The sequence below is a fragment of the Patagioenas fasciata genome, chromosome 4 (assembly GCF_037038585.1).
Source record: "Patagioenas fasciata isolate bPatFas1 chromosome 4, bPatFas1.hap1, whole genome shotgun sequence".
Classification (NCBI taxonomy): Eukaryota; Metazoa; Chordata; class Aves; order Columbiformes; family Columbidae; genus Patagioenas; species Patagioenas fasciata.
Window position 1 is genome coordinate 33,748,909 of NC_092523.1, and position 12,285 is coordinate 33,761,193.

The window sequence follows — 12,285 nt, forward strand, 5'->3', positions numbered from 1 at the left end:
ATGAGGGAGAAGAATTTTCTGTTGGAAGACAATGTCACGTATGAAGTAGAGGACTGGAGCAACTGTTCACTACTCTGGATTAGTTCAGATCTAGTTTGCTCACTTTGAGCAGACAGCATTGGCTTATTTCTTCTAACATGTTGCTCCAGGGAATTGTTCATTTGAAGTTAACTCTGTGTGTTCCCATTGTGTCATGGTAGTAATTCCTAGACTTTTGCTCTTGCGGATTCCTAGCATTTTTTAGTAGTTTTTTTTTCTTACTAGAAATGATATTGAAACATTCTGCAAAAAAGGATGTAACCTAGATGTGTAACTTAGTTTTCTTTCAAGCATGAATTATAAACTAAACATCAAGGTTATTTGAATAATATTTGAACAATCATAAGTCTTAACACATCTCTCTTTTGTTTCAGGGTTTCTTTGTAATTGCTGTCATGGGAAGATACTTGACTATGCTGTTGCTGCTGATGCTGCTCGTGCAGCATTTTGGAAACTGTGAAGGAAATCAAAGACCACATCATGCTGCACCAATGCAATTTACGCAAGTACAGTATAATGCCACTGTGTATGAGAATTCTGCAGCCAAGACTTATGTTGGGCATCCAGTGAAAATGGGCATTTACATTACAAATCCATTATGGGACCTAAGATACAAAATTATTTCTGGTGACAGTGAAAACTTGTTCAAAGCTGAAGAATATGTTCTTGGAAACTTTTGCTTTTTGAGAATACGGACCAAGGGAGGAAACACAGCTATCCTTAACAGAGAGGTAAAAGACCATTATGTGCTGACTGTTAAAGCAGTTGAAAAAAATACAAACACTGAAACACGCACAAAGGTCAGAATACAGGTACTGGATACAAATGACTTGCGGCCTTTGTTTTCTCCAACATCGTACAGTGTTTCTTTGCCTGAAAACACAGCGGTAAGGACCAGCATCGCAAGAGTCAGTGCAACAGATGCAGATATAGGAACAAATGGAGAATTCTACTATAGCTTTAAAGAAAGAACAGATGTGTTTGCTATACATCCAACTAGTGGAGTGGTAGTTCTAACTGGCAGACTTGACTACTCAGACACTAAGCGTTATGAGATGGAAATTCTTGCAGTGGATCGTGGGCTGAAGCTCTATGGCAGCAGTGGCATAAGCAGTATGGCAAAACTGACTATTCATGTAGAGCAAGCAAATGAACATGCCCCTGTCATTACAGCTGTTACACTGACTCCATCAGAATCTGACAAAGATCCAACTTACGCAATTGTAACTGTAGAGGACAATGATCAGGGTTCAAATGGGGAAATAGCATCATTAAATATTGTTGCAGGTGATCCACTTCAACAGTTCAGAACAGTGAGGTCTGTTCCGGGAGGCAAAGAATACAGAATAAAAGCCATGGGTCACATTGATTGGGAGAGTCACCCAATTGGATACAACCTTACCCTTCAAGCTAAAGATAAAGGAAACCCCCCCCAGTTTTCTTCTGTAAAAGTTGTTCATGTGACATCACCACAATTTAAGTCTGGTCCTGTCAGATTTGAAAAAGAGATATACAGAGCCGAAATAAGTGAATTTGCTCCTCCAAATACACCTGTGATAATGGTGAAAGCTCTGCCTAGTTACCCACATGTAAAATATGTATTTAAAAATACACCAGGCAAAGTAAAATTCAATATAAACACTCACACTGGTCTTATTACCACTTTAGAACCCATAAAAGCACAATATGCATCCCATTTTGAACTTGAAGTTGTGACAAGTGACAGAAGAGCTTCTGCAAAAGTATTAATTAAGGTACTTGGCATGAACAGCAATCCTCCCGAATTTACTCAGACATCCTATAAAGCCTCCTTTGATGAGAATGTGCCAATAGGTACGAGTGTCATGAGAGTAAGTGCAAGAGACCCTGATGAAGGGGAGAATGGTTATGTGACCTATAGCATTGCAAACCTAAATCCTTTGCCATTTGTGATTAACCATTTCAGTGGGATTATTAGTACCTCAGAAGACTTGGATTATGAATTGATGCCAAGGGTTTACAATTTAAGGATTCGAGCTTCTGATTGGGGTATACCATATCGTCGAGAAGTTGAAGTTCCTGTTACTATTATTTTAAATAACCTGAATGACAATATACCTTTGTTTGAAAAAGTTAATTGTGAAGGAACAATCCCCAGGGATCTTGGTGTTGGAGAACAAATAACAACTGTATCTGCTATTGATGCTGATGAGCTCCAGTTGGTGAGATACCAAATTGAATCTGGAAATGAACTGGATTTATTTAGCCTAAATCCAAATTCTGGAGTCCTTTCACTCAAACAGTCACTAATAGATGGCCCAGGTGCAAAGTTTTCTTTTCACAGTTTGAAAATTACAGCTACAGATGGAGAAAACTTTGCAGAACCATTGTATATCAACGTAACTGTAGCAACTAGTCGCAAACCGGTCGACTTGCAATGTGAAGAAACTGGTGTTGCCAAAATGCTTGCTGAGAAACTCCTACAAGCAAATAAATTGCACAGTCGTGGAGAAGTTGAGGATGTTTTCTTTGACACGCACTCTGTGAATGTGCATGCACCTCAATTTAGAAATACTCTCCCCAGTAGTATTGAGGTAAGAGAAGACCAACCTGTGGGCTCTAGCATAATACTTATGAGTGCTCTTGATCTTGATACTGGCTTCAATGGAAAGCTAGTGTATGTTATTTCAGGAGGTAATGAAGATAGTAGTTTCATTGTTGATATGGAAAGAGGAGTGCTGAAAATTTTATCTCCCCTTGACCGAGAAGTAAAGGATAAATATACTCTAAATATTACTGTCTATGATCTTGGAGTACCACAGAAGTCTGCCTGGCACCTTTTAGATATAAAAATTTTGGATGCTAATGACAATGCCCCGGAGTTCCTCCAGGACAGCTACTTTGTTGAAGTGAGTGAAAACAAGGAGCCAAACAGTGAAATAATTCAAATTGAAGCTACTGATAAAGATTTGGGGGCTAATGGAGAAGTGAAATATTCTCTTCTTACAGATACAGACAAGTTTACTATTAATGCTGTGACAGGAGTTGTGAAAGTCGTAGGGGTTCTGGATCGCGAAGAACAGCATGTCCATTTCTTGAAGATAGAGGCTAGAGACCAACCTACTGAAGAACCTCAATTATTTTCAACAGTTATTTTGAAAGTGTCTGTAGAAGATGTTAATGACAATCCTCCTAAGTTTATTCCTTCAAATTATCATGTGAGAATTCGAGAAGACCTTCCCGAGGGAACCATTATTATGTGGTTAGAAGCCTATGATCCTGATTTAGGCCAGTCAAGCCAAGTACGATACAGTCTTTTGGACAGTGGAGACAGCACCTTTGATGTTGACAAACTAAGTGGAGCAATACGTATTGTACAAAGACTGGATTATGAAAAGAAACAATTTTATAATTTGACTGTGCGGGCCAAGGACAAAGGAAAACCCATTTCATTGTCTGCTACGTGTTACGTTGAGGTTGAGATAATTGATGTGAATGAAAACTTGCACCCTCCGCGGTTCTCTGTGTTTGCAGATAAAGGTTTTATAAAAGAAGATGCCCCTGTTGGCTCCTCAGTAATGACAGTATCTGCTTATGATGAAGATGAAGGACGAGATGGGGAGATTAGATATTCCATCAGAGATGGATCTGGTATAGGAGTTTTTCGAATAGATGAAGAAAAAGGTAAGGTGACCTTCTGTTATTTTTATATTCTAAATAAAATATGTCAGCAAAGAGAGAAGAAAAGCAATGTTGTCACTGATATAGATGTTTTTGTTAGGACAATACCAATCATATGTATGGTTCTGTCTACCACTGTAGTAAAATTATATGTATACATTTGATAAGTAGTTTTCTTCTTTTGTCCTCATTTCTATCCAACCTACCGAAAACCATTCTTAGATCTTAAAATTGATGCTATCTGGCAATAATAAGAATACTGTTGATATAAAATGAAAATCTGCCTCATGTGATTGTGGTTGTTTTGTGGACAGTGGAATTGTGAAGCTAAGGCAGCAAACCGTTTTCTCAAGGATTTTCATACTATTTAATCTTGGATGACATCTCAGTTGCTTCATTTACTGGAAGTATGCATGGGCGTGATATTGCGATACATCCTGGTTTTGGTAATTATCAGAGTTGTCATAGGTGCCCATATATAAATTAGTAAGCAGTATCTGCTTCATGGAAAGGCTTCTGTCAAAGAAAGCACAGATGCAGCTTTTAAAAACTCCTATAAATGAAGCAGACTGAAGTATCGACTTATTTCTTTAATGATGCATAAATGAACAAGCAAATGTGATAATTATTCCAGTGTCATGTATTCAGAAGAAACATAATTATGGCTTCAATAAAATTCTAATGCTGACTTCTAACATTTTGGTTGGACCTCTGTGTAGTTACCCAGCCATTTATGTTTCTGATAAAGATAGAGCATTGATGTTGGGCTACTATCTAAGCGCCTTAAAATAAATTGAGGAGAAATCTTTTGCAAAATTCAGCTTCAGGTTACATGTAGGTGAATTATGACGTGTGATTTACCTCTTGCAGAAAAAAACAAACACGTAACTGTGAATGAAAAATGGCAATCATAACTGATTCGTCCAGTAGTCATGCTGTGTGTTCTTTATGCTTTTCACAATTGTGAATGTGGGTAATATGCACTCACAAGGTCACTTTACTCTTGAAGATTTAGGTGAACACACTGGTGATAGTTTTAGTTCTATAGAACATCAGTTATTAAATTCTGTAGTTTGTGACTAAAGAACCAGCTCTACAGTTTCAGAAGTAGAAATGCTTCACATAGCTTTGCTTTTTACAAAGCACGTACTTACGATTGTGGAACAGATTTTCTAAAAACGGAGAATTGAGTGCTTTCCAAGACCTAGTTGTTTCACTGCTAGATTTCTGGTATGTGTGCAGACCATTTATGAATCATTAAGCCTTTCTTTTCACATTAGTACATTCAAGTTCACTGTGCATTATAGTGTCTCAGAGAAGTGTCTAGTTGTCCTGCAGATTTAGTCTGTTTGCCAATTTATTGTCCAAATGATAGATAACAGTAATGAGAATGAGAGAGTGAAGAGAGATTTGTATTTCGAGACCAATATGTACAAGTGTACCTATTTATGTATATGTGGACAGGTATGTGTATTTTTGTGACACTGTTACTGTGACAGAATTAGTTCCATGTGTTGCCTCTTTACTCTTTTTAGCACAAGGCTAGTTTGCTTTACTGAAGAATTTGTATTAGTTTAAGTTCCTTTTTATCTGCCAGGTTTACGAAGTGGGCAGAACTTGAGGCAAAACCAGCTTCTGTTTAATAATCTTGTCCAGGACAGTGGCTCTGTATTTACAAGGCTGGAGAGAGGCACTGTCTATATTAATATCTGGTATCTAGTGTTTCCAGTTCTTCAGGGATGAAAGTGGAGGGATTTGATGGGGAGAGGTGATGGTCAAGAGAGGTTGTTAGTTTTTAATCTTAGTGAACAAATTACACTTGAGACACTGGTGTGGGAAAGAATGTGTGCGTTTGTGTTTGGTAGTTGTGCTTTTTTTGTAAAATGTTGATCTAAAGGAACTGAGGAGAGAACATGGAGTATCTACAGGCTTGACAATGTTGCTTAGATGTTGTCTTGACACTTTTTTTTTGGCTCGGAAGCTATTGAAATTGTTACAGAAGGCACTCTTTACATTGCAGTGTCTGAATATTTGTCATGTTTTTCAAAATGAACTGGCCTTGATACAAGGTGAAGGCTGATAATTAGCCAAGAAAGCAAACAAAAGAATTTGTGAAAGAGGAAACATGGCAAGCAATTTGGTCACTTTTTCAGCCTGCTAAAGGGCTCTTCTGACTTACCCTTGAGCTACATGTCTGTTCCTGCTGTCTTTGAAAGCATCACACTAAACTTTATAGTTTGAAGATGGATAAACTGGTTTTATTTAAAGTCAACACTTAACTATTCAGTGGCTAAGTGGAATTCTTTTGTGCCTTACTTCTTAGGAATCAAGGACAACAGTCGTATTTGCAGACAGACTAGTTGATTGATGATAGAAATATCAAATTTCATGCATGGAATTTTTTTAGCTTTCAGGTTATCTTTTCCATGCTAATGGGGTTTTCAATTTTGCATTTCAAAGGGTAGGAAATTGAATTAGTGTTAGTTATTTTGTACCTGTAAGTCTGAAATTTTCATAAGAGAATTTAATATATCTGTGCCACTAGCTCTTGAATATTTTTTTTCTAAAGAAAATAAGAGTACTTTTTTCTAAGACTTAGTTTTCATTTAGGTCAGCTACTTTTCATAGGCTCTGTTTTCTGCTGTCCTGTCCGAACTGTTACAAGTTGAGTCTCTTAACAGGGAGCCCTAATGCACCGATACTCCCAAACTCAGGAGTTGCTTTGATTACTGGTCTGATGCTTTTCAAGAAGACACAGAAACAAGTACATTAGGGGTGAATTTGGTAGTTAGTCATATTTTAGCTTTCAGGTAAGTATTCTTTAGCCTGAAAAGGGAGTAATGGTCAGGAAAGGCAGAGAACAAGGTGATATAAGTCTATAAAGTTGCAATAGTTTCTGTACCACCTTCCTTATATCACTTTGTGGTTTTTGCAATGCAAGAAATAGGACACACACAGTTAACAGGTAACCAACTTAAAAGGAAGTATTTTTCACATAAAATGTAATAAAGTCATGAAACTCATTTCCTCAGGAAGTTATAGAGACCGAAAGAATGACTAAAGAAAATAAATGGTACTAATGAGATTATTTTGAGGTTCAGCCTTATGTTATCTCCAGCTCATAAGTTGTTAATGGGAAGCCAAGTGGATAGGGAAGATCAGAGATCATCACTCAGTATATTCAGAAGTACAACAGTGCATTGTGACTGTTATTATACAGAGATAAAATTACATAGAAAATGGAGACTCTCAGTATATTATAACAGTATGAGGGGAGGAAAATGTGAAAACAAGAGTTCTGTCTGTGCTATGAATTTACCTGGCAAAGTGATGTGTTTATCCTTTAGGTATGTGTGTTCAGGAGAAGCTGAAATTTAAGATAGCTTTTTAAGTGTGAGCTGGACTGAAGTCTGCAAATTGAGATGATGAACTGGCTATATAAATTGCCTGCTAAAGCAGCTGTAAAGTATTTTTCCCAATGATTTTGATAAGGAGTTGAGCAGGTTGGGATGTATTAATAATATAATGCATTGTGTTGATACAGATCCCAGTGTGCCACAAAAAAAACCCCACATGCACCATCTAAATCCCATTAGCCCTAAGCAATAAAAGTGAGATAAATCATGTCAATACCAAGCTGCTACTGCCATTTAGAAAAGCCTTAAGGAATGACAGAAACAATTGCTGAAGGAGAACTTAGAGCAGAAGCTATGTTGGACCAAGGCGGCACTGAAACCTCTTCCTTCCTTGTCCCAGTTTTCATCCCAGCAGGCAAACAGGGAAAAGGAGAATGTATTCTTGCTTGGTTTTTTGCTGCCAAATATAAGGATAGAACATTAAGTATTTATATTTCTCGAAGGTTAAGTGAAAGATGGAAGCTCTAGTTTGCAAAAACAGTATTAGAAAGAACTCTCAGTGCTTCTTCCATTTGAACAGGTGAATGAGGCTGTTGGGCTGGATGTGACACCAGCATGTGAGGAGCAAGTTTCCAGACTGATTTTTAGCTGTAGAAATGAGAACTGTTACTAGTTTTGCTCACTATCTGTCCTTCTCCAAAGAATTTTTCCCAAGCAGACTGCTGCTTTGCATGAGATATCAGGACTTCTAGGTTATTACTGAGAGCTAGTTTTTATGTTGTTTCAAGGTTGTCTTCTTTTCGTTTTGGTTTTCTTTCTAGTGCTCAAAATTTAGATAGCTGAGGGAGCCAGCAGACTTCGAGAGTGTAGATGTCTTGGGTCATTTAGCCTAAGAAAGGTCTATATAAGGTCTTTTATAAACATTGCAATGTTTATAGAAGATGGGAGCCCATCCTGGAAGCTGATGTTCAAAAATTAAGGAAATTTCAAGCATCATGAATTCTGTGGTGTCTGGTTGTGTCTAACCAGTGTACTGGAGTAATTGGATTTGCAGCCCTTTTATACTCAAATGCAGGGTGTTACATGTAGGCCCTACGCAGTAAAGTTTCCCCTGATGAGAGTTTGTTTGGTCTATTTTTATAAACCACGGTGAATTTTACAAACATATTGTTATTGGAAACTTCCCAGCTAGTTCAACTTGCAAGGCTACCAGCAGGAATTTTCCAAACTACTGGAATTGAAAATATTTGAAAATTTTCCCATAACCTAGTTCCAGAATGGTGTTAAGGGCGATGTGACAGTCTGAACTTCATGCATTATAACCTTATCACTTGTGTTTAGTCTGTTAATATAGCTATTTGTTACCAGGAATCTGACTGTTCTTTCAGTAACCTGAGTTAAATTATTAGGCCATGAGTATTACAGAATAACAGTAATTCTCTTCGAACATTAACAACAAAGTTTAAGGTGATCAAGCTCATTTGCTGACTTAGACAGATATAAGTGTAATATGACTGCTTTATTAGAACAAAGGTCTGTCTAGCCTGACAGGCTGTCTCTAGTAGTGTAAGGAACAATAAGAACAGGGCAGACACATGATACTTCCTTTTAATACTTTCCCAATCTCTAGTTATTTTCTATTTGGGAAGTGTTTGAGTCAGATGTGGCCTGTAACCTTTAGCGGATTTATCTTTCTTACGTAGTCTTCCCTTGGAACCATGTAATTTTGAAATGTAACTTTGCTACCATGATAAGGAAAGATGATTTATTTTGGTAAAGAATGTTAAAGGAGCAAGTAAAAAAAAAAAAAAAGTTAACAGGGGCATGCACTATTTTTATGTGCATAAAATAGCATCAATAACGTTTAGTGGCTATGAGGCATTATATTTAATATTACCAGAACCATTTCCAGCAGGGAAGACAGTAATTCATTAAGGAGAGTGAATAGGATTTGAACTATGTAGAGCAAAGTACTGAATTACGCTCTTAGAAGGTACAGAGCATTGCTAACACATAAGCATGTTAACATTTTTGTAGTGTTCTCGTAATTGCATTAGTTAAAATGCAGGATGTGATAAACATTTATACATAAGGGCTTGCTTGAAGTTCCATTTCTTCAGCAATCTTTGGCTTTTGAGCTTTTCAAATTGTTCCGCCACTCGCTGTTGTTGAGTTTCAGTATGAAGACAGGCATTAGCAAAAGATTAAATACTATGATCATCAATGGAGTAGAACCCTTAAGTACCTATCGGATGGCTATTAAACCAGCAGTGTTGTCTGTAACAGAAGCCAATTGGCCTGCATCTGGCCCAACAGCTCTCATACCTTCAGTCAGGGTGGCTGCACTCAGATGGTCTGTTGGGAATGCGATCTGCTGCATTTTGACTCCTAACTGTGCCCCAGTGCTCTTTGGAAGACGGGTAGCTGTCACAGGCCAAAAGCAGTTCAGCAATGTAGAGAAGCAAGTTACAGTGCCTGGGAACATTCTCTGTTGTACTGATACAACCATAAACCACTTGAAGGTAGGGGAGGCATTTTTAATCAAAATTGAGACTAGTATGGTTTGATTTCAAGTTAATTGTAATTAAGCAGCCTTACAAATGTGGGACTTCACACTCTTTCAGTGCATGCTTCATGTTGAAGTTGCACTTTCCATATACTTCAGTTTGTTACCTCTTTTGTATAAGTCATGGATATAGACACTAGGTTTCCCTCAGTTTAAATTAAAAAAAAAAAAAATCTCCTAATAATTTCTGTTTTTCTACTACACGTATTCCAAATATGCTGCAGTCAAAGCCATATGGTGACTCTGTGCTGTGTTTAGTCTGAGTCCTTGCAGACCTGTCAGATGGGTTATGGGTCACTGAAAACTGTTAACAGAAAAAACATTGAGCAAATCTTTTTAAGAAAGCTGTTAAACATTAAATTAAAAATTATAATCGGTTAGGTGATGTTAATAGTCAGAAAAGAATATTCCTGGTGGGTTTGATATGATAGGCTACAAGGAGGGAATGCTCTAAGATTTAGTCAAAGTCTGTTTACAGAAGTTGTGACAATGACATTTCCTGCTTAGATTCTGTCCTCAGATTGGCACATAGGCTTTGGCATTAACATTTCTTACGTGAGTATTTTCGCCAGTTGAAAATGAATGGGAAGAACTTCTCCTATGAGGGTCTTCTCATAGTGTTCCCTTCTTGCAAAGCACAGTAGTTCTTCCCACTACTTTTGAAGAGAGAGCCGAATTAGGAGATGTTCTATTTCTGTGCAACACTAAGTGGCTGCAGCTTTTTGCACAAGAAATTTTTAACCTAGCTAGTTTGAGTACAGACATGAGTAAAGCTCAGAGCAGAGACTAATCTCCAAGGTACGTAAACGGCTCTTCAGGCAAGTTTTTTTCATGCTACACTGAATTCTGTAAGGCCACATTACGTTGCACTGAAGTTAATGATTTTCCCATATAGCTATAGTAGCTAGCTTTCTTCAGTGGTTGGGGTATAAATGTGATAGAGTATGAATTTCCAAGGTCATGGTGATGTGGTTTGTCAAAAAAAAAAAGAAAGCAGGGCGGGGACCAAACTAAAACCGACACAAAAAAAAAAAAAAACCTCCAAAATTCCCTCCTTGAAGAATGAATACTCAGTTTTAAGAACTTGGAGTTTATAAGCCTGGGAATGTTAATTTGGAAGTGTAATCTTTTAAATGAGGGGCTACATCAGCACTTCATTTAGCATTTAAGAGACCCACAATCTGATTCAAATATGTACACTGGAGATTTGAATGAAATTTTAGTCAGCAGAGAGGGTTTTTTTTCTTGATCAAATGACTTATGCAGATTATTCTTGCATTCTGAAACTGGCTGGTCGGTTGCCACACTGACATTTGGAGCAGACTTTGGAACCAGAACCTGGAATTCAAGTACAAACTCTTAAATTCATTATTTAATTGAAAAATAATACAAAGGCAGAGTATAATTAAACCTCTTAAAGGAATTCGAGTAATACTTTCTGAGTTTGAGAGGCATTTTTCTTGTGCATATCAGGATAAAAATATGTTGTGGTTTTGGGTTTCTTTGTTTTTTTTTTTTTTTTTGAAATGTTGAATATATGTGTTCAATAAATATTAGTTTATCTCTGTTTAAGAATAATAATAATCATAAAAATACAGCTGTTCTTATTCTGGAAACAAGAGGTAGTTTAGGTCAGACATGCAGTCGTTCCCTTAGCTTTCTCTCTGAGGAAAGTTTAGTAAAAATATAACAGTATTTAAAAAAAAAAGGGGGGGATTGGGGCAAGTGAAGATTAATTTGGTAGTTAACTGCTCTGGAAAGATATTTTAATGCTGATACTTGTTCACTGCTTTTCTAGTGGCATTATTTATTTTGTGCTGTGCCTGATTATTCCTTACCTTTGGTATTGAATTGAGAAAGATGAGCAGCATGAGAACAACTTGAATGGAAGTGAAGGTCTACCCATTTCAATGCTCCCACCAGCAGTCTTGTGAATCCTTTGTAGAAAAGACCTTATCAAACTTCTCCAGAGCCCACCAGAAGAAGTGTTTTGTTATGACAATAAATAATGAAGCCTCTTACAGTACTATGCCTACCCCAACAATATAACCTGTTTTTAAAGCATTTATCCGATGTTTTCATGGCTTCTCTTCCGTACCAGCATTTTCGGTGGTAGTCAAGCATGCAATATATGGAAGAGAGCTGAAATTGTAGTTTAGTCTGCAAGATGGGAGAGACAGTTCTGTCTGCGTGGGACATTTAAACTGAGGAGGCATACCTATGGTTGTTTAATACAGATATTTTAGAAATGTGTAGAGTATTTTCAAAATGAGGTGTTTTCTGATTTCTAATTAATGATACCCAGTGTGTTTGGGTGTGTTTAGTATGATGTTGAAAATAAGAGTGAAGTTGACACAGGAAGATGTGTATGGTTTCATTCTGGTTTTACAGCATTTTTCTTCAGTGGCATTAAGCCAATCTTGGGCCATGGTACAAGAAAAAAAATAGTTATGTTGAAGAAATAGTTATGTTGAAAAAACTCAAACAAAACAATAACAAAGATGTGCCTAAATTGAGTCATAATTTGAGTTTTAAAAAATATTTGCTTAAAATTTCATGCAACTAAAATACATTTTCCACCAATTTGTTATAGTTTTAAAAATGAGGCATTTGGCACATAGGTTCTCTTTTATGAGACAGTACAAATAGCTGTAACAGCAGCTT

General features: G+C 37.0%; 1 protein-coding gene across 11 annotated transcripts in view; it reads left to right on the forward strand.

Annotated features, from left to right (window-relative positions):
- FAT1 (FAT atypical cadherin 1) overlaps positions 1-12,285 on the forward strand; it is a 112,188-nt gene that overhangs the window by 8,089 nt on the left and 91,814 nt on the right. For all 11 annotated transcript variants that reach the window (XR_011738779.1, XM_065836532.2, XM_071807586.1 and 8 more), the window contains one exon: positions 414-3,702. Coding sequence is in view for 10 of the 11 variants with exons in the window: in XM_065836531.2 (XP_065692603.2) it covers positions 414-3,702 (3,289 nt within the window). In the remaining variant the exon portion in view is untranslated. Of the gene's footprint in view, positions 1-413; positions 3,703-12,285 lie in introns of those variants that run through there.